Source organism: Cetorhinus maximus, chromosome 7 (genome assembly GCF_964194155.1).
Source record: "Cetorhinus maximus chromosome 7, sCetMax3.hap1.1, whole genome shotgun sequence".
NCBI lineage: Eukaryota > Metazoa > Chordata > Chondrichthyes > Lamniformes > Cetorhinidae > Cetorhinus > Cetorhinus maximus.
Genome location: NC_135885.1, coordinates 7,033,448 through 7,056,621, shown reverse-complemented (window position 1 = coordinate 7,056,621; position 23,174 = coordinate 7,033,448). Strand labels below are relative to the sequence as shown.

The 23,174-nt window shown below is 45.5% G+C and overlaps 2 protein-coding genes across 2 annotated transcripts in view; one reads left to right on the top strand and one right to left on the bottom strand.

The window, feature by feature from the left end:
- The window catches only part of wnt11 (wingless-type MMTV integration site family, member 11), a 47,844-nt gene extending 41,362 nt beyond the window's left edge, over positions 1-6,482 (top strand). Inside the window, exon 6 of the mRNA XM_078544957.1 lies at positions 5,151-6,482. Coding sequence (XP_078401083.1) covers positions 5,151-5,325 — 175 coding nt within the window. The 3' untranslated portion in view covers positions 5,326-6,482. The remainder of the gene's footprint in view (positions 1-5,150) is intronic.
- LOC144682555 (serpin H1-like) overlaps positions 1-23,174 on the bottom strand; it is a 525,388-nt gene that overhangs the window by 54,944 nt on the left and 447,270 nt on the right. The gene's annotated exons all lie outside the window — the stretch shown is intronic.

Sequence of the window (23,174 nt, the reverse complement as noted above, 5' to 3'; positions counted from 1 at the left end):
TTTTGAGATTGAAACTTGGCAGCAGTTTGATCATTTTGCAACGATCCAAGCAGAGAAAAATTGCAGAAAGCACCGCAGATCCTGGGTACCTGAAATGCAAACAGGCGCAGCTCGAAACAGTCAGCTGGTCAGACAGTACCGGTGGAGAGAAGAGGAAGATACCACCAATTATCGACCCTCACTCGCTAACAGCCTCCCACTCTCACTACAGAGGTTGCCTGGCCTGCTGAATGTTTTCCAGCATCTTTTGGCCTTGCCTTGCAGATAGGTTGCCACCCGTTATGTACCTGGGCAACACTGTTGAGTTGCTTCGTTGGTTCAGGGCTGCAGTGTGCCCCAGATTTCAAATCTCTCTGAAGAACGCATGCGGCCATTTAAAGATGGATAAAACGAGCATGTAGGATGTAGAGGCAACTTTGAGATGTGGGAGTCACTGGCAAGACTGGCCCATCCCTAGTCGCCCTGAGAAGGTGGTGAGTTCAAGCCCTCTTCTGGAACTGATGGTGGGCACCACCACCAAGTCCTACCAGTCGCTCAGCCCATTCAGCTGACTGACTCGCAAGACCACTTCAGGAGGTAGCTGAAGCAAACATGCTGGTGTGGGACTGGAGCCACGTACAGACCAGGTTGGGTATGGACAGTAGGTTTCCTGCCCTAAAGGATGTTAATGAACCGGTTTGATTTTTCTGACAATCTTGACTGCTTCCCAGTTGCTTTTATTGATACCCAGGGCTGAATTTTTCACTGAGCAGACGGGCGTGCGCCCCACCCGCCCGAGAGTAAAATGATGCGCAACGACGTAGAGCGAGCGTCCTGACGTCATCGCGCACTCGGGCGATATTTCGGTTGGCGGGTGCGCGCCGGAGTCGGCAGCACGCCCCCCCCGACAATTAAAAGGCCTGTTAAAGCCACTAACAATGTAATTAAATGTTATTTTTCGCTGCCCGTCCAACCTTACAATTGGCGGGGCAGACGAAAAGGCCAAGCGGCCTTTGCAAGTTTTTAGGAAACCTCGTCCACGGGCGGGATGAGGTTTCCAACAGCAAATGGAAATAAAATAAAATTTTAAAATGTAATTAATGACATGTCTCTGCTCATGTGACAGAGCCACATGAGGGGACATGTTTTTAGAAAATTTTAGAAACTTTTATTTTTTTATTTTGAAATGTGTTCATCTCCCTGAGGCAGCTCTGTGCCTCGGGGAGCTTTTCCAGCGCGCACCCACACACATGCGCGCAGTTCGGGCTCTCCCCCCTCCCCCCTCCAACACCACACAGGCAGCGCTGAGCGGGGCCTTAATTGACCCGCCAGTGTGAAATCGTGGTCTGGCCCCAATCGTGGGGGGCAGTCAGCTTCCCACCGCTCCTGCCCACCCCCACTGAGCCCACCTGACAAGGGGAAAATCCTCCCCCTCCCATTTTTTAGTGCCAGACTTTTAAACTAAATACAAATTCTCAAAGTTCCATGTTGAGATTTAGACTCATGTTCCATGGGTTATCAGTCCAGGCCCCTTGATTACTACACACTGTATCAAATAGACGTCAAACCAGGTCGCTCCCCTTCTTTCTCTCCCAGAATGAGAACAGTTTTCAAAATGGGACTGAGTGGCCGAGAACTTGATCCATTGAAATTCTATATAAATAAGAAAGGTTTAATCCATACTTGAAGTGAATGTAAAGTCGGTTGATTGATAATTTGATCCGCTGGAATTTTATAATGCATTTGGCCCGTTGAGATTTTACACTCTGTCTTAGACTGTGAGGATGTGTGGGGGGCCTGTTTTATGGGCACTCTGACTTGCTTTAGACTTGTGTCTCTGTGTCATGTAGTTTTTGTGTGAACCTAGTATTGCCAGATCTGATCTACCAGATCATTAATGATGATTTAAGGCCTATCAAAATGACTCATGCACACGGACAGGCAGACAGACAAATAATCAGAAAAAAAACTTGCATTTATATAGTGCCTTTCATGACCACCCACTTCTCAAGGCGCTTACAGCAAATCAAGTACATTTGAACTGTAGGCTCTGTTGTAAGGTAAGGAACGCAGCAGCCAATTTTATGCACAGCAAGCTCCCACAAACAGCAATGTGACAATGACCAGATAATCTGATTTTTTTGATGTTGATTGAGGGATAAATAGTGGCCAGGGCACTGGGGGTAAATCCTCTGCTCTTCTTCAGAATAGTGTCATGTAATTATTTTACCTGAGATGGTCGATAGGGGTCTCAGTTTAACATCTCATCTGAAAGGCAGCACCTCAGACAATGCAGCCTAGATTTTTGAGCTCAGGTCCTGGTCTGGGACTTGAACCCCCAACCTTATGACTCAGAGTGAGAGCCGATGAGCCTCGTTGACTCAGTTAAGTCTTAATGCCATATTCATTCGGTCCTCACCAATGTAAAGACTTCTTGGGAAGTAATTCTTCAACTGAACCTCCCAAACCCTTGACCTCTACTGCCTAGTGGTTTAGTGGTCCTCAAATCTTTTTGGCTAAAGGACTCTTCTTTTTCCAATGGATTTGTAATCACAGACTCCCCATCTGTCAACTTCACAAAAACAGATTATCATATTGTTGTTTGTGGGAGCTTGCTGTGCACAAATTGACTGTCGCGTTTCCTATGTGACAACAGTGATAAACTTCAAAAGTTCTTCATTGGCTGTAAAGCGCCTTGGGCAAACTTGTATTTTGGCTCTCTCCTTGAGATTAAAATACTAAAAGCTTCTCCTCTCTTGAACAAGGGTGAATTCACACGGTGTCCACCATCAGCCTTGGTATCTATAGGTCTACCTGGCTATCTTCCTGCCATTCTCAGTACCTCTCCATGTGTTCTCCCCTCCAAGCTGGGACAGCTAGGCCACTCAGTGACAGTCACACTCTTTCCCTCCCCTCCCAGTTCACACCAAGCCTGCCTCCGGCCACTGCTCATTGGTCGGGCCGCTCAACTATTTGACAGGCCTCATGGAAAGTCTCGCGGACTCTCTGTTGCGGACTGAAGATCCCAGGTTGGCCTAGCAGGACAAGGGCAGCAGATGTATGGAAACAACACCTCCTAAAAGTTCCCCTCCAACCCACACACCATCCTGACTTGGAACTGTATCACCGTCCCTTCACTGTCACTGGGTCAAAATCCTGGAACTCCTTCCCTAACAGCACTGTGAATTGGTCAAGAGAGAGGAGGTTTTTTAAATATTTTGAAATCGAAAAAAGAGCCAAAATGACAAGTTTTCCCAAAGTGCTTTACCGGCAGTAATGGAACTTACAGACATGGACTGCAGCAGTTGGAGAAGGCAGCTCGGTACCAGCAACGCCCATGTCACATGAATGAATAAAGCAAAACTACCTCTATTGTTGCCTTCGCTTAGCTGTACGATCAGAGATCACAGGAATCGAGCCTGGTGCCAACTTAGTCTGTACGAGCTCAGTATCACCAGTGACTGAAGAGCCTCTCAGCCCTTTGAAACTCTGAAATGTGACTGATTCTGAGGCAGCTCTGCTGCTGAAACTTGCAATAGTTAAATGTCCAAACTGGATCTGGTTCATGGGTAACTGGGGTGGGGCTGATGACTCTGCACTCAAAAGCTGCTTTGAGGATTTACAGGTGATGATTTGGGAGATATAGGGTCTTCCTGTCTCCTGCTTCCCAAGGGAGCATTAAGGGAGGAGGATTGGAAGGGTATTCGCTGGCACATACGTTAGAAGCTGATGCAGTTTAGTCCCAGGCTCCCCACTGACAGTAGCTGGCCAGGCTGACCTGAGCGAGTCAGAAGCATGTGTTCCAACTCTTGACTTTTATAGGAATACACGAGTTGAGAGCCGTAGCAATCTTATTGTGGCGGGTTATTGGTTGCATGTGGAATCTAACATATGTTTCAATTACATATATGTAATGCACTCTGTTTTTTAAGTTTTTATTGAATGCAGTAAAATTTACACGTTGGTGAAGGTTACGCTACAGAGCACTGGAAGATTTTACATTGTTCCATGGAGTTGATGTGCTCAAATGGCACAAACTGCAGTCACAGCAATAAACTCTTTGTAAAATTAGGAGTCATTATAAAAGAAGTTCTGATGCGGTACAAAGGAATGAATAATTCAAGCGATAAGAGGATTAAATCATAAGGAGAGGTTGCATAAACCTGGCTTGCATTCTCTTAAATATGGGTGATTAAGGGGTGGGCTGACTGAGGTGTTTAAATGTTAAAAGAAATCGATAGGATGGATACGGAGAAATTATTTCCTCTGGTGGGGGAGAACAAGAACAAGAGAGCAGAACCTTACAATCAGAGCCAGACCATTTCAGCGTGAAACCAGGAAACATAAATGTTGATAGAGATTTGGAACTCCTGTCTCCCTAAAGGCAGTGGATGCTGGGGGTAACTGGAGCTTTTAAAACCGAGATCAGTACATTTTGTTGGGTAAGGGTTTTAAGGGATATGGAATAAAGCTGGGTAAATGGCACAGATCAGCCATGAATGGCAGAGCAGGTTGGAGGGATTAAATGAGCTGCTCCTAATGTTCCCATATTCCCAACTGTCGGGGAGATGGTGGCGTACTAGATTAGTAATGCAGATAATCCAGGCTAATTCCCTGGGGCGATGGTTTGGAATCCCACCATGGGAGCTGGTGGAGCTTAAATTCAATGAATACAATCTGTAATTGAAAGCAGTAATGGAGACCGTGAAAGTACCATTGTTGTAAAAACCCATCCGGTTCACTAATGCCCTTTGGGGAAGGAAATCTGATGTCCTAACCCAATCTGGCCTTTATGTGAGTCCAGACCAATAACAAAGCCTTTGACTCCTCACTACCCTCTGAAGTGGCCTAGTTAACAGCTCTGTTGTGTTTAAGGAGGCGGCTCACCACCACCTTCTCAAGAGCAATTAGGGATGAGCTGTAAATGATGGCTTTGCCAGAGATTTATTATTTTTATTCATTCACGGGATATGGGCTTCGTTGGCTGGGCCAGCATTTATTGCCCCTCCCTAGTTGTCCTTGAGAAGGCGGTGGTGAGCTGACGTCTGTATGAATGAATTTTTTTTTTAAAATCATGTGATGGTGGAAGGGGAACAGGACAGCTCTTCATCTTTTTCCATTAGCAATGTCTGATTTTCCTTTTCCTTCCCTTCCCCTCTTCCCTGTCCCAGGCAGTGCAACAAAACATCCAATGGCAGTGATAGCTGTACCCTGATGTGCTGTGGCCGAGGCTACAACCCTTACATGGAGAAGCTGGTGGAGCGTTGCCATTGCAAGTACCACTGGTGTTGCTATGTGACGTGCAAGAAATGCGAGAGGATAGTGGAAAGGTATGTCTGCAAGTGAACTCGTCGCCACCCCCCCCTTCCCCCAATTCCTTCGCCCTCCCCCCTCCCACCCCCATCCCTACCCCCGAAACCCTTCTACAGAGACTCACAGGGACATTGGACGAAATGAAGAACATTGACAAAGCGAACTTGACCTTTTACTCTGACGGCTCAGAGTGTGTGAAATCCTCGTGGTGCCTTTCAGGTGAGCCTCTGCCAACATGATAGACCTATCTGTGTTGCATGGGCTGGCTTAACACTCTTTCAAAAAAGCCCGGTCTCACTGGACTTGAAGCGGAGGAGAAACAGGAAAACTTTAACAAAAAAGAGAACAGTTGCTGTGGCATTTACAACTCTTTGGTCGCTCCAGGCAAGGTTCTGTCGCCTGTCTCCAGGCCGGAGGGGAGCTTCCACTCACTGAAGAAGCTCCTTTGCACCCCGTTTCGCTTTCCCTCCCCCGTCCCCACCTTTATTCCCATGAGGAAAAAAGGTAGTTGGGATATTGACAAGTTTTAACAACTGCTTGAGGTTTGACCAGGAAGTTGGGTTCCATCTCAGAGCTGGAGAGAGCGGAGTGACGAAATGATGCTTTCACTGAACGAGTGGGTGGCAGAAGTGCACTGGTGAAGACTCCTTCTCGAGTTATTGCAAAAAGATGGATACCTGGCGCGCAGGAAGGCAGCGGAGTGGGGGGTGGTGGGGACGGTGGGGGGTGTGTGTTAATGTGGAACCACGTACCCCACCCCACCAAGATGGATCTTCAGAGCAGGAACTGGTAAATCTGGGGGAAGCAGTTAAGTTCAGCAGGGTCAGGGCTGCATCCCTGGTTCTATCTTTTCGGGTTCAGGAATACACACACCTCTCCAGGCTCCTCGGAGACCTTTCCCAGGTACAGGAATTGGAATTTCACACGGAAACAGACATTTGCCAAGCTCCTGAACAGCGGCAATGACATTGTCATGGCAATGGGAATTTCACAGCACCCCGGCAGTGACTGTAGATATATAATCTGTATATATATTTTCTATTACTGGCTACAAAATAATTTTTAAAAATCTGAAAAAAATTAATATTTATAAGACTTTAGAATTTTAAGTTTTTTTGTGGAGACTTAAATATAAAGGTTTTTGTGAAAACAATGTCCTATTTTTTCTTGAAAAGACTTTTAAATAAATACATTTTAAAAAATGTCTTAGACTATTCCTTATTTTGTTACTCAAATTCGTAAAATGCCTTACATCAATTGTCTAGTAATTCTAGTCTTGTAGTGTGTGTATATCCCTCTTCCTCTGTCTAATGGTAACTCTAACCTCACCAGCCATCCCTAACCCCACAACCCCATCGCTGGTCAACAAAGGATATTCTCCTCTACTGTTATCAGAGGTTATAGTATCACTGACACCAACTACAGAGTTAGAGTTGGCTGGCTATTTGATTGTGGAGAGTATAACAAACCCAAATCCTACCCTTAACCAATTTTTTCCTCACCCAGCCATGTCTTCAATGAATCCTTCCCTCACACCCTCCCACCCCCACTCCTCAATCCTCCCCTCAGCAATCCTTCCCTCACCCTTAGGAACATAGGAACAGGAATAGGCCATTCAGCTCTTCAAGCCTGCCCTGCCATTCATTGAGATCATGGCTGATCTGATTGTGGCCTCAAGTCCACTTCCCTGCCTGTCCCCTATAACCCTTGACTCCCGTGTCTATCAAAAATCTGTCTAACTCATCCTTGAGTATATTCAATGACCCAGTCTCCACTGTTCTCTGGGAAAGAGAATTCCAAACACTAACGACCCTGTGAGAGATAAACAAATCTCCTCACCTCTGTTTTAAATGGGATACCCCTTATTTTTAAACTGTGTCCCTTCGGTCATCAGAAGAGCAAACATACTTCCAGTATGCACCCTCTGTCAAGTGCACTCAGGATTATATATGTTTCATTAAGAGCAACTCTCAGTAAGATCAGCCATTCCTGTCCTCACCCAATTCTGTCCTCAGCCAATCCAATCCTCGACAATGAACTTCCCAGTGTGGGGGTCACTGTGATCAGGAATGAAATCCCATAACTTCCCTCCTTGTCAGGGTCACATTCCAGCTGTTTCTCTGCCTGCCTTCAGCTTAGTCAGCACAGCCCAGCATCAATCCTAGGACACCCATTGTTTCTAAGGCCCAGTACTACATCACACGGCCCATTTAGCCACTAGCACACTGGGACAGCTGTATTAGCATGTGCTAATGGCTTCTGGTACAAGGAGGGGTGTGTTAGAGACAGTTCGGTGATACAATGTGTGGTGCATCAGCTGTCCACACTACCAAGGCGCCAGGTTCACACTTTCCCCAAGGTAACTCACGTTTCCTCTTTCTGGTCATGGCATTTAAGAGAAGGTGAGGCGTCCCTCCATAAACACATATCCACAGATACAAACAACCAGATTTTGCCAGCGCCCACCCACATAAACATACTCTATGCCATATGTCTGCACTGGTCAAGCATAGGAGTGTTCAGGCATTTTGTGATTGCAGAGATATTTTAAAACTCCTGCAAATAAACCTAGAGATAAAAACAAAAAACTGCAGATGCTGGAAATCCAAAACAAAAACAGAATTACCTGGAAAAACTCAGCAGGTCTGGCAGCATCGGCGGAGAAGAAAAAAGTTGACGTTTTGAGTCCTCATGACCCAAGGGTCATGAGGACTCGAAACGTCAACTTTTTTCTTCTCCGCCGATGCTGCCAGACCTGCTGAGTTTTTCCAGGTAATTCTGTTTTTGTTTAAGGGTCATGAGGACTCGAAACGTCAACTTTTTTCTTCTCCGCCGATGCTGCCAGACCTGCTGAGTTTTTCCAGGTAATTCTGTTTTTGTTTTGCAAATAAACCTGTTGCACACTTAAAAATGAGTGTCATCTCTGCATTACTCAGAGGCAAATCAAGATATTTAAATATACAACAAACTGACAAAACATTATATGTCCTAATATCTTCTTTCGTTGCTTGATGTTAAGTTTTGTTTGATAATCTCTCCTGTGATGTTGGGATGTTTAATTATGTTAAAAGAGCGATATAAATACAAGTTATTGTTAAGAGGAGCAGATTCAAGTATTGCCACATCAAAGGTTATTACGGAAAATAAGAGCGCATGGTGTAGGGGGTAACATATTAGCATGGATAGAAGATTGGCTGGCTGGCAGAAAGCAGAGAGTAGGTATAAATGGGTTTTTTTCAGATTGCAGGATGTGACAAGTGGAGTCCCACATGGGTCTGTGCTGGGGCCTCAACTTTTTACAATTTATATCAATGATTTAGATGAAGGGAGCGATGGGATGGTAGCTAAATTTGCAGATGACGCAAAGATGGGTAGGAAAGTATGTGAAGAGAACATGAGGAGGTTGCAGACGGATATAAATAGGTTGAGTGAGTGGGCAAAGATCTGGCAAATGGAGTTTAATGTGGGAAAAATGTGAAGTTGTTCATTTTGACAGGAAGAACAAAAAAGCAGGGTAATACTTAAATGGAGAATGGCTGCATAATCCCAAGGTGCAGAGGGATCTAGGTGTTCTAGTACATGAGTCACAAAAAGTTAGTATGAAATACAGCAAGTAATTAAGAAGATTAATGGAATGCTATCCTTTATTATGAGAGGAATTGAACATAAAAGTAAGGATGTTATGCAGCAGTTACACCGGACATTGGTGAGACCGCACCTCGAATACTGTGTGCAGGAAGGATGTAAATGCATTGGAGGCGGTTCAGAGGAGGTTTATTAGATTGATACCTGGAATGAGTGGGTTGTCTTATGAGGAAAGGTTGGACAGACTGGGCTTGTTTCCACTGGAGTTTAGAAGAGTGAGGGGTGATTTGATTGAAGTATACAAGATCCCGAATGGCCTTGACAAGGTGGACGTGGAAAGGATATTTCCTCTTGTGGGTGAGTCCAGAACTAGGGGACACTGGTTTAAAATTAGGGGTTGCTCTTTTAGGACAGAGATGAGGAGAAATATTTTTCTCTCAGAGGGTTGTGCGACTTTGGAACTCTCTGCCTCAGAAGGTGGTGGAGGCGGGGTCATTGAATATATTTAAGGCAGAGGTGGATGGATTCTTGTTAGGCAAGGGGATCAAGGGTTATTGGTGGTAGATGGGAATGTGGAATTCGAAACACAAGAAGATCAGCCATGATCTTATTGAATGGCGGAGCAGGCTCGAGGGGCCGAATGGTCCACTCCTGTTCCTATTTCTTATGTTCTTACGTTATGTAATCGGCAGGTCAGAATGCCAGCAGAGAGGCTATTATATATTTGCAGGTGCCAGTGAGCAGCTGACTCACTCATTCACCCAGGGCAACCTTGGCACCAGATTGGTAAGAGGCCTTAAAACCAAAAAGCCATTCTGACCAGGGAGGCCTGAAAATTGGGTTGATCAACAATGCTTTTCTTTTTGGGCAAAAGACTGGGTGCTGGAGGGTCCGCTCTTGTGCCCTTGCGCCCTCTTCATGGTGACAACATGAACGTTGGCATATTTATTGTTAATTTCCATGATTGGTGGCCCAATTTAAACATGCAAAGGAGCACCCTGTGCCTGTCGCAGGGCTGTGTTTCCATATTGGGTCAAATGCCATCAGAGTATTTAACCAGCAGCCCCTTGAAGAAACAGCGGAGATCGTGGAAGAAACACAGAGGCAATTTATAAAGCCTGCCTGAATGTGGAGACGAGAGTAGCAGGACTTCTCCTCCGGACCCCACCTTAAGCTGTTAGGTGCTGGTGGAGCCATGTACGCCCTCAAAAACCCTCTGCCCCAAGACCCCCCAATCGTCCTTCCCACCTGCAACAGCACTATAGCCTCTCTGCCAGCGTTGTGACCTGCCGATTCTGCTCCTCTTAATGATAACTTGTATTGATATCGCTCTCTTAACATATTGAAGCACCCCAACATCACAGGAGAGATTATCAAACAAAATTTAACACCCAGCAACGTAAGGAGATAGTAGGACATGTTACATTTCATTGGTTTGTTGTACACTTTTGATATCTTTGGTTTGCCTCTAGGCAATGCAGAGACAACACTAGTTTCTAAGTGTGCAACAGGTTTACTTACAGGAGTTTTAACGTATTTCTGTAATCACAAAATGTCTGCACTCATGCTTACAGCTCAGCTCCTAGGTCTTTCTAGCACAGTGAGCCGAGGTCAGTTACCAGACTCACATAACCAAACACAGAACCATTAAACCATTGAGCAATAAAGGACAAAAGCATGGTCAAAGAGGTAGATTTTATGGAATGACTTAATTTTTGGGCACCACATATTAGGAAGGACGTCAAGGCCTTACAGAGGGTATAGAGGAAGTTTAGATAGGTACATAGGGGCAGGAGTAGGCCATTTAGTAAGCCAGTGGTACCAGGGATTAGATACTTCAGTTAGACAGAGAGACTAGTGAAGCTGGGATTGTTCTCCTTCGAGCATAGAAGGTTAAGGGGGAGATTTTATAGAATAACGAAGGGTTTTGATAGGGGAGAATTTTTAGTTCAGTGGGCAGCCGTGCGCCTGACCCGACTGAGTGTAAAATGAGGCGCGGTGATGTCGGGCAGGCGTCCCCACGCCATCGAGCACTGGCGCGATATTTTGGTCGGTGGGCGCGCACCAGAATCGGCAACGTGCCCGCCGACAATTAAAAGACCTATTAAGGCCATTAAAGGCACAATTGAAAGGAATTTTTCGCTGCCCGTCCAACCTTACGGTGGGCGGGGCCGGCGAAAAGGCCAAGGGGGCCTTTGCATTTTTTAGGAAACCTGATCCACGGGCGGGATGGGGATTCCAACAGCAAATAAAAATAAAATTAAAATTTTTTTAAAATTTCAGCTATAACGTGTCCCCCTGCTCACGTGACTCTGTCACATGGGGGGACGGGTTTTATAACATTCTAAAAATCTCTTATTTTTGATGTTTTAAAGTGTTCACCTCCCTGCGGCAGCCTCAGGGAGCTTGTCCAGCACACGAGCTTGTGCTCTCACCCCTCCTCCCCCGCCCGCACACTCGCCGCCGCCGCTCGCGTTTCACGTTTAAGGCTGTGAAATCGTGCTCCAGCCCCACTGGCGGGTGGGGGGGGTAAGCTTCCCGACTGCCCCCCGCCGAGCCCGCCTGACAAGGGAAAAATCCCCCCCCCCTCCAACCCCATGGAGTAAATAAGGAGAAACTGTTTCCATTGGCAGGAGGGTCAGTAACCAGAGGACGCAGGTTTTTAAGATAATTGGCAAAATAGCCAGAGGGGGAGATGAAGGGAATTTTTGTTGTGCACTAGGGCTGGAACTTTATGGCCCCGTTGCTGCAGGGAGGGGACGGTAAAATGCGGCCAGCCATTCTAAACTCCCACTGACTTCAGCGAGACTGTCAAACCTCTGCCAACGTAAAGTTCCGCACTAGGAGTTGTTGTGATGTGGAACAGCACTGCTCGAAATGGTGGTGCAAATAATATTCAAAAGGGAATGAGATACAGGAGGGGGGAACATTCTCGGCGATTGGGGGGGGGCGCGGGGAAGAACAGAGAGGGAGAGCGGGACTTAACCGGCTGGTACTTTCAGAGATCCAGCACAGGAAGGTCACATGGCTTCCATCTGTGCTGGAAGATCCAGCCTCATACCCAGATCAGCGTCAGATGGACAGAGTTGTCCCACTGACCCTGTGACATCTGGAGAGACGGCCTGGCCAATGTGGAGGAGAAAGACCTTCAAAAACCTAGACTGCTGGCCTCGAATAGCAGACAAAGAGAGAACAGCCAAGAAATTTAACGCTTGAATCAAAAACCCAATAAAGCTGCAGTTCAAAATAACTGATTGGGACCCTTTGTAGCACAGCTCATTTAACCATTCATTTAGCAATTCGTCTTCAGCAAGTCAGAGCACTGAGCACACACACACACACACATATAAATCTGGGCAGTGCTGATTTCCACAATGTGCCCTGGCTCTGTCTGTAACTTGGTATTGAACGTCTGGATAACCATGTTTGGCGTTTGCAGTGAGACTTTCACAAGCAAGTCATCCGCCAGGATTATAAATTCTGTTAGGTGACAGTATGGCAAGAAGTGGTCTATCCCACGATAACTCTCTCAACTTTCTACCGTCAATGCTGAATCATGAGTTCACATCTAGCTCCGGGAGGTTTGTACTTCGGGCTGAGATACTGAGGAAGTGCTGCACCAACTTTGGAGGTGCCGTTTCTCAGATGGGATGTTAAGCCGATGTCCCGTCAGATGGAGGTGGAAGGTCCCGTGGCACTATTCGAAGAAGAGCTGGGCAGTTGCACACAAGCATATGGATAATGGTGGACAGGAAAGGACCCTCTGGCCCATCCAGCCTGTCCCACAGAATTGCGATACTTTTGTCTATCACAACATCATACCCTCCTCATCCCTCTCAAAACAAGGTGATCTTCTGCAAGAGGCAAAATAAACAGATATAAACCTGAGCCCATTTGGGGGAGTGAGGGGGGCGGGTCCTCTCCAACCCTACTCAGCAATCAAAGCTAATACAGATCACTCTGGCCCTGATCATTCTAAGCAGCACCTATTCTTTCAGAAGAGGTGATCTGTGAGGAACAGGTCCAGCTCTCACTTCAAGGAATTCAGTGAATTGGCATCCACTGCATGAGCCAGTAGCCTCTTCCAGAAGTCCATTATTCTCTGGGGAAAGAGTCACCTCTTCATATCAAACCTAGGCCTGGCCTCACACTTGTAATGCCTGGTCCTCCCAACCTATTCACTTGGAACTGTCAACTGGAACACAATTTACCTGCTGAGCTTGTATGTTAACTTTTTGCGATTCATGCACGAGGACCCCCAAATCCCTCTGTGCTGCAGCTTTCTGTGGTCTTTCCCCATTTAAATAATATTCAGCTCCTCTATTCTTCCCGCCAAACTACATAACCTCACATTTTCCCACATTATATTCCATCTGCCAAGTGTTTGCTCACTCACTTAACCTGTCTATATCCCTCTGCAGACACTTTGTGTCATTCTCACCACTTGTCTTCCCATCTATTTTTGTGTCATCTGCAGACTTGGCGATAGTACATTCACTTCCCTCATCCAGGTTATTAATATATATTGTAAATAATTGAGGGCCCAGCACTGATCCCTGTGGCACTCCAGTAGTTACAGGTTGCCATCCTGAAAATGCCCCCCTTATCCCAACTCTCTGCCTTCAATTAGTTGGCCAATCCTCTTTCCATGCTAATATACTACCCCCAACACCCTGGGCTCTCATGTTATTATATATAAATATATATATTATATAAATATATTACAGCTACTGCTTCCCCTTTATCTATCCTGCTTGTTACCTCCTCAAAGAATTATAATAAATTTGTTAGGCATGATTTCCCCTTCATGAAGCCATACTGACTCTGCTTGATTATATTACGTATTTCTAAATGCTCTGCTATTACATGCTTTATAATAGACTTTAACATTTTCCCAATGACAGGTGTGAAGCTAACTGGCCTATAGTTACCTGTTTTTTGTCTCCCTCCCTTTTCGAATAAGGGTGTTACATTGGCAGTTTTCCAATCCTCTGAGACTTTTCCGGAATCTAAGGGTCCTTGGAAGATTACTACCAGCGTAACAATCTCTGTAGCTACTTCCTTTAATATCCTAGGATACAACCCATCATGGGATAGCCATTACGGAGATATGGTTATAAAGAGATCAAAGCTGGGAACGAAATATTAAAGGGTATGTGATTTTTCAAAAGGGCAGGCAGGAAGGAAAAGGTGGTGGGGTAGCTTCATTAGTATGAGATGGAATAAGTACAATAGCAAGAAATGATCTTGAATCAGAAGATGCAGAAATAAGAAATAACTAGGGGAAGAAGGCGCTGAATAAGGCCATGGGACTTATCGGCCTTTAGCCCCATTAGTTTCCCTAGTACTTTTTCTCTAGTGATAGTTATTGTATTTATTTCCTCCACCCCTTTTGCCCCTTGATTATTTAGTATTTTTGGAATGCTATTAGTGTCTTCTACCATGAAGACTGATGCAAAGTATTTATTCAACTCCTCTGCAATTTCCATGTTCCCCATTATAATTTCCCCAGCCTCATTCTCTAAGGGGCCTATGTTCACTTTGGCTTCTCTCTTGCTTTTTAAATATTTAAAGAAGTTCTTACTGCCTGTTCTTATATTACTTGCAAGTTTACCCTCAAAGTTTATTTTCTGCCTCATTTTTTTGATCATCTTGTTGGTTTTTAAAACTTTCCCAATCCTCTGGCTTTGCCACATTGTGTGTTTTTTCTTTCAATTTGATACTATCCTTAACTTCCTTGGTTAACCATGGGTGGTTTATCCCCTTCCTACCATCCTTCTTCCTCACTGGGATATACCTTTGTTGTGAGTCATGAACTATTTCCTTAAACATCTGCCATTGTGCATCAACTGTCTTTTCTGCTAAACTCCTTTCCCAGTCCCACTCCAGCTAACTCTGCCCTCATTCCTTTGCAATTACCCTTATTTAAGTTTTCCACAGTTGTTTCTGACCCAAGTTTCCCACTCTCAAACTGAATGCTAAATTCTACTATGCTATGGTCACTGTTTCCTAGGGGATCTTTTACACTGAGATCATTTATTAAACCTGCCTCATTACACATTACCAGATCCAAAATAGCCTGATCCCTTGTTGGATCCACAACATATTTTTCTAGGAATCTGCCCTGAATACACTCTGAATTCTTGCTCACAGCTACCTTTGCCAATTTGACTTTCCCAATCTACATGAAGATTAAAGTCACCCATGATTAATGTACTACCTTTTTTACATGCCCTCATTATCTCCTGATTTATTCTCTGTCTTACAGTATAGCTACTGTTATGGGGCCTATAGACTACTCCCACCAGCGCCTTCTTCCCCTAGTTATTTCTTATTTCTGCATCTTCCAATTCAAGATCATTTCTTGCTATCGTACTTATTCCATCTCATACTAATGAAGCTACCCCACCACCTTTTCCTTCCTACCTGTCCTTTTGAAAAATCATATACCCTTTAATATTTGGTTCCCAGCTTTGATCTCTTTATAACCATATCTCCGTAATGGCTATAAGATCACACCCATTAACCTCTATTTGTGCCATTAATTCATTTATTTTGTTCCAAATACTATGTGTATTTAAGTACTTTTGCCTTTTTACCATATTTTTCCCCCTTTGACCCTATTTGCTGCTTTTTTTAATGTTTGTACACTCTGTCCCTTCCTGTCACACTTTGGGTATCATTACCTAAATCACTGCCCTGCAGTGCTGCCATATCCTTTTGCTTTGTAAACCTATGCATCCCCTCTCCAGAACCCTTGCCCCCCCTCTATTTATTTTAAAGCCCTCTCTACGGCCTTAGTTACTCCACGACGACCTGTTCAACCCGCCTACTGCCCGTCTTCCAACTCTGCACCCCATATGGAGCACCCTTCCTGAGCCAAGATCTGCCAGTAAGGAACGTGAAACACGGGAAGTCATTCACAAATTCCTTGTGACAAACCCTACCCTGTCAAACAGTAGGCTTTCCACTGACACGGTAACAGTGTGCAGGACAGGCCAGGGACACTGTGCAGCTGAACTCTACCACTGGGACCTCAGTACACACACCTTACACACTTGTGGAAAGACACAAACAATGCTGCACATTGCCAAGGTGTGTCCTCTCTACAGACTATCTGACGGACTAATCACCTGAAACTCAGCAAATGAGGAGGCTATCGCTTGGCTTCAGGGGCTTTTATTCGCTAAATAAATAAAATTGCTCATGAATTTGTGGTTGCCCTAGAATGCCCCGATCTCCTTCCTTCTCCACTTTCTCCTGTGAAGGGTGTGTGCATTTTGAGCAATCACCCTGCTCACATGCACAACACTGCACTTTTCCAAATTCAATATCATTTGCCAGTCACAGCTCCGGTCCCCAACATGTCATGATCTGCCTGAGCCAATTGAATAAGGTCTACTGTCATAACATCCACACTGATCTTAGTATTATTTGCAAATCCCCCGCTCCTACGACTAGATCATTAAGAAAATCCCAGATTTAATGCGGTGAACTCCCAGAGCTCCGATCATCATGGGTGCACAAGATATTGGTTTAAAAGCTTTATGAAAGCCAATGTAGACATTTTCTGAGCCCTATGATGCCCTTGAATCTCGTATATAGTCAAAATGGGAGCAAAATTGCAGCCTGTTCCTCTTTGATGTTTCCATGACAATCCTAATTGACTGTCTTAAAATCCATTGATTTCAACAACAACTTGTATTATATATCTGTTGCATTCTTTCATTGGATCTAGATGTCACCAGCAAGGCTAGCATTTGTTGCCCATCTCTAAGTGCCCTTGAGAGGATGGTGCTGAGCCACCTTCTAGAACTGCTGCAGTCCATCTGGTTCAAATTTTCTGTAGCAGTTTTGATACAACTAGGCCATTTCAGAAGGCAGTTAGGATGTCAACTACATTGCTGTGGGTCTGGTGTCACACAGGCCAGACAATGCAGGGATAACAGATTCCCCTCCCTTAGAGGTCAGTAGTGAACCAAATGATAATTATACACGGTGACCATCACCATCCTGAGACTAGCTTTCAATACCAGATTTAGTAAGTGAATTTGAATTCCACTGGCTACCATGGTGGGATTTGAACCCATACCCCAAGAGCATCAGCCTGGTGCTTTGAGATTACTAGGTCCAGTGACATTACCACTGGACCACCATCCGTCTAAGGTGCTTGAAATGTAGAAAAGGCATTTCAGGCAAAGAGGCATGAAAGCGGGCAGGGTGACTGGAAGTTTGGTCAAAGAGATGGTTTTATTGGTGAAAACTAAGTTGGATTCTCCTTCTTTGTCCTTTCTTACACTGAAGCTAACATTTACAGCTCACTTAAACAAATAAAACTTCACCAGTCCAGAGAAATCACAAAGAAGTCTCTGTCTTGACTGTTAGGTAACTTGCACCCTAGAGAAGAATCTCAAGTGGCCATTCCAGACAGGGTGACCTCTACCTCCAGTGCAACATATAAAAGATCAAATTAGTCATTTTATGACCAGTCCCACAACAGGTTTAAATGCAGGAAAGGACTGCTGAGAATGTTTATCTTGGCATGAATGATGTCTTTTTGAAGGGTGTTAAATAACCATTCACCCTTTGTTGCTGTGCTGATTACTATATTATGCAGAGGCATTTGCTTTCTAAAGGTTATAAGTCCCATTTACATCAAGGGGAAGCAGTGGGGTTCAATGATTATGGTTTTAAGTTATCAGAGGTAGTAGCTAGGGAAGTAAATTTGAACCTCTCTTTCTCCAAGTCTACATCTATTTACAAAATCTACCAGCACTAGCTAGCCTGTAAACTTCCCCAACACAGACAGATCAAAACAAAGAAAACAGATGGATGCAGAAAAACCTACCCGTGTATTGAAGCATAGATTATGCGTAATCTGCTGTATCATCTAACTGACCCATTTAATCCCCTGCAGATGTTGACCAACCACTTGTAATATTGCCATTAAGATGAAGATCTGTAAAGTCCCAAACCCCAGAGGCAAACGAGTAAATCCCCAGCATTTCAGACCGACATTTACCAACCACAATGCTGAATTCAAGCGCTTTGCAATCCACAAATCAGATAAACGGGGCAAAGGCCATTCTGCCCTTTGAACCCACTCAGCCATTCAATTAAATCATGGCTCCTCAGCACCTCAGTTCCACCAGAGCGCAAGAGAAAGAGACCAGATGGCCTGTTGAGTCTGCTCCACCGTACAATGCGATCATGGATGATTTTGGGCTTAAACTCCATTTTCCCGCCTGCTCCCCATATCCCTTGATTGACCGAGAGACCAAAAATCTGTCTGTCCCAGCCTTAAATGTATTCAACAATGGAGCATCCACAACCCTCTGAGAATTCCAAAGATTCACAATCTTTTCAATGAAGTAATTTCCCCTCAACTCAGTCCTAAGTGATCGGCCCCTTATCCTGAGGCTGTGCCCCCGTGTTTTAGATCCCCCGACCAGCGGAAACAATCTCTCAGCATCTCCTCTACCAAACCCCTTCAGAATCTTGTAGGTTTCAATGAGCTCGCCTCTCATTCTTCTCAACTCTAGATATGATAAGCCCAATTTACTCAGCCTCTCATTATCGGACAACCCCTTCATCCCAGGGATCAATTTAGTGAACCTTCGCTGTACCACCTCCAGTATAAGTATAGCCTTCCTTAAAAGTGGAGACCAAAACCACACACAGTATTCCAGATGTGGTCTCACCAAAACCCTGTACAATTATAGCATGACTTCTTTATTCCTGTACTCCAGGTCCCTTGCAATAAAGGCCAATTTCATTAGACATTAAAGCAGATTATCGTAGTCTGTGCTTCACTGGGTCAGTAGCTTTTCCTTCATCCATTTATTTTTTGCTCTCCCTGCTGCAGTCCAGCAGGCCATCAGAACTGGTGGCAGGAAAGGCATTTCCCCACATCCCCCAAGATACAACTGGAGGGGTCTCCTCTCTGATCAGAGGTGCCTGCCCCCTTTCCCTTCTGAAATATTTAACTATTTTTCTGCCTCCAAGGATGCCACCAATTTGAGGTGCCCTCTCGAGATCCGACCTGCCTCAGCAACACCCACCTTTCCCAGTGGGGCTGCCAAGGCTCTGGAGATGCTGGCCCTCTGGCTGCTTTAAGAGTGATGGCTGTAGTAATATGCCTTTATGAGATTGAGGCATGACATCACGAGAAAGGAAGTGTGTCATGTGATCCAGTTTTAGTTTTTGATTTTGCTTTCAGCTGAGCACACGCACGCACACAGCTCTGCAGCTTGATGTCTTCAAGCTTTATACCGACGTATATCTGGTCACAGACTTAATAAATGAACCCACAATGTGTTTACCCAATCCCTTATGGGTGATTGGTGCCTTTTTATCATTATAACACACAGGACAATGGCAGGTGAGAAGGTGGCCTATTAGGGGGCTGGCTCTGGGAAAAAGCTCCACTGGTCTGACTTCCGGCAAGTGCGGGCTCGGGAACCTCATTTGGTCCTGATTGGGCTCCTGAAGCCCGTGGGAAAATCCTGCCCCCCACCCCCCCACCCCCCTACACCCCTCCAGTAACTGTTCCTCTCCCCACAGATGCTGCCTCACCTTCTGAGCATCTCCAATCATTTCTGTTTTTATCTCAATTCCACCAACCAGTTTTGGCTCCATATTCCTTAACTAACAAACATTTGAAAGCTCCAATTGACTCCCCAGTCTCCACAGCCTTTTGGGGGTGAGGAGGGTTTCAAATTTTACTACATTTTATGTGAATCAAGTGCTTCCTGGTTTCCCTCATAAATGGCCTAGCTGTAATTTAGGAGTGTTAAGTTCCACAGGAGTACGTCAAATACAATGACTGAAATAGAGATTTGCCTCTGGTACGCACACACGCGCACACGCACACACACACACACACACACACACACACAGATACACAAAGACACACACAAACACAGATACACACAGGCACACACACACAGATACACACAAACACACACACACATACACAGACACACACACAGATACACACAGGCACACACACACAGATACACACAGGCACACACACACAGATACACACAGAAACACACAGGTACACACACACACAGATACAGACACACACACAGACACACACACACACAGATACAGACACACACACAGATACACACAGATGCACACACACACACACAGATACAGACACACACACAGATACACACAGACACACACACACACACAGATACACACAGACACACACACAGACACACACGCACACATGCACACACCCGAGCTGTCAGTCATAGGGGAATGCCTGCAGCAGACAAACAATGGCACCAGTCAACAAACACGCTGTGGTTTGAGCCTTCTCACCACCGAAACATTTTCATTTCAAAACTTTGAAAATCAAATAAATGAGGGATGTCAGCGGTGAGCAATGGAACATTTTTTTTCTGCACCTATATTTTGCAACTGGTAATTTGAAACTGAGTGTAATCTGGGTTAGATGCAGAGTAAAGCTGCCTTTAGGCCAGGTGAGTCTCATACTTACTCCATCAGACCCTGACTCAGCAACAAGAAGGACTCGCATTTATATAGTACCTTTCAAAACAGCTGGGCATTCCACAGAGCATTATTGCCAATGAAGTACTTTTGAACTGCAGACTTTGTTGTTTTACAGGAAAAAACGGCAGCCAATTTGTGCACAGCAAGCTCCCACAAACAGCAATGTAATAATGACCAGATAATCTGTTTCAGTGATATTGGTTGAGGGATAAATATTGACCAGGACACCGGGAAGAACTCCCCCGCTCTCCTTCAAAATAGTGCCACAAAATAATTTACATCCACCTGAGAGAGCAGACAGGGTCTCGCTTTAACAGCTCAACCCCCGGCACTGCAGCACCCCCTCAGTACTAACACTGGAGCACCAGCCTAGATCTTGTGCTCAAGTCTCTGGAGTGGGGCTTGTACCTACAACCCTTCTGAGTGAGAGGCAAGAGCATCACCCACTGAGACATGGCTGACATCATTGGGCTGCAGTTGGTTGAAAACTGAAGGCAAACGTATGGTAAAGCTGCGCGTGGGGAGAGCCCTCCAGGCTAACACAGGTGTCACATGGTTAAAGAACCTCCTGCAATGGCCCAATAACAATTAATGTCAACAACAACAACCACTTGCGTTCATATAGCATCTTGAACTCAAGCTGAGGTATTAGGTTTTAAAGAGCAACTTAAAAATGAAAGGAGAGAGGTGGAGAGGTTTAGGGAAGGAATTCCAGGACACAGGGTCTAGGTCGTTGAAGGCACGGCCACCAATGGTGGAAAGATCAGAACTGGGAAAGCACAAGAGGCCTGAATTGGAGGAGCATGGATATCTCAGAGGGTTGTGGGGCTGGGGGGGTGGGTTACAGATATAGGGAGGGGCAAGGCCATGGAGGGATTTGGAAACAAGGATGAGAATGTTAAAATGGCTGAAACAAAAACAAAAATACCTGGAAAAACTCAGCAGGTCTGACAGCATCTGCGGAGAGGAACACAGTTAACGTTTCGAGTCCGAATGACTCTTCAACAGAACTAAGGAAAAATAGAAAAGAGGTGAAATATAAGCTGGTTTAATGGGGAGTGGGACAGGTAGAGCTGGATAGAGGGTCAGTGATAGGTGGAGATTTCCAAAAGATGTCACAGACAAAAGGACAAAGAGGTGTTGAAGGTGGTGATATTATCTAAGGAATGTGCTAATAGGTGACATTAAGGGTAGAAAGCAGGACGAGCAAGGTACAGATAGCCCTAGTGGGGGTGGGGTGGGGGGAAGGGATCGAAATAGGCTAAAAGGTAGAGATAAAACAATGGATGGAAATACATTTAAAAATAATGGAAATAGGTGGGAAAAGAAAAATCTATATAAGTTATTGGAAAAAAGGGAGGATCGGAAAGGGGGTGGGGATGGAGGAGAGATTTCATGATCTAAAATTGTTGAACTCAATATTCAGTCCGGAAGGCTGTAAAGTGCCTAGTCGGAAGATGAGGTGCTGTTCCTCCAGTTTGCGTTGAGCTTCACTGGAACAATGCAGCAGGCCAAGGACAGACATGTGGGCATGAGAGCAGGGTGGAGTGTTGAAATGGCAAGCGACAGGGAGGTCTGGGTCATGCTTGCGGACAGACCGAAGGTGTTCCGCAAAGCGGTCACCCAGTCTGCATTTGGTCTCTCCAATGTAGAGGAAACCGCATTGGGAGCAGCGAATGCAGTAGACTAAGTTGAGGGAAGTGCAAGTGAAATGCTGCTTCAGTTTGTTGACGCCACAGCTGCAGGGGGCGCACTTCCCATGACAGTTTCAAAGATGGCCCAGGTATGCGGAAGTGGAGGAACAATTGACTCAAAGCTACATGATCAAGCTGTGTACAATAATATGTCTTATTTCAAGTTATCAAAACTGGGGAAGCTAATGGTTAGCTGAGTTTGAAACAACCTGGTGTACTTATATAGTGTGATGAGGAAAATGCTCGAGGAAATTACAGGCAAAATTTAATGTAATCGACGCGTGTCCAGCCCACCTTTTGGAAACCCGCGTCATTTCTATGGGGGGAAGGCCTGGCCAGATTAAGTGCCTGTCAGGCAATGCACTCGCCAGCAATAGGTCTTCCCTGGGGTTCAGGACCCCTGGGGGCGGAAATCCCGTCTGCCAAGAGCCGTCCACCAACTAGAAGCCGACAGCTCTCCACTACAGGCAGCGCCATTGGGAAGGCGCGACCTCTCCCGGGATTAAGCGGGTCTGGCTGCCACATTTCCCGCCCGCAAGGGGCTGCGTTAAATCCCGCCCAGCGTTTCCCATCAACCAGCCGAAACCAAGAGGAGAAATCCCACAGCGTTTGGGCAAAATAAAAGTTACACTCGCATTTGCAATTGGAAAGGGGGAGGAGTCACGCGGGGTTGTGAGCGAGGGGGCGGTGGGGGAGGGAATGGGTCCATTGTAGACGGGATGGCGAGCTGCAGACACTGAGTGAAGTCACTTCACACCAGCGCAAACCCACACTGGCACCAGCTTATCAAGGTGAGCAACTGCACGTGCACCAGTGGATGAAGTATACCCCATCTGCACATTTTTCTTTATTCTTTCATGGGATGTGTGTGTCACTGGCAAAGCCAGAATTTGTTGCCCGTCCCTAATTGCCCTCGCACTGAATGCCCTGCTAGGCCATTTCAGGGGGCAGTTAAGAGTCAACCACATTATTGTGGGTCTGGAATCGCATATAGGCCAGACCGGGTAAAGGTTGGCAGATTAACAGAGTTAAGGTTTCGAGTCCAGTACGACCCTTGTCTGGGACTAGCTTCCCAGA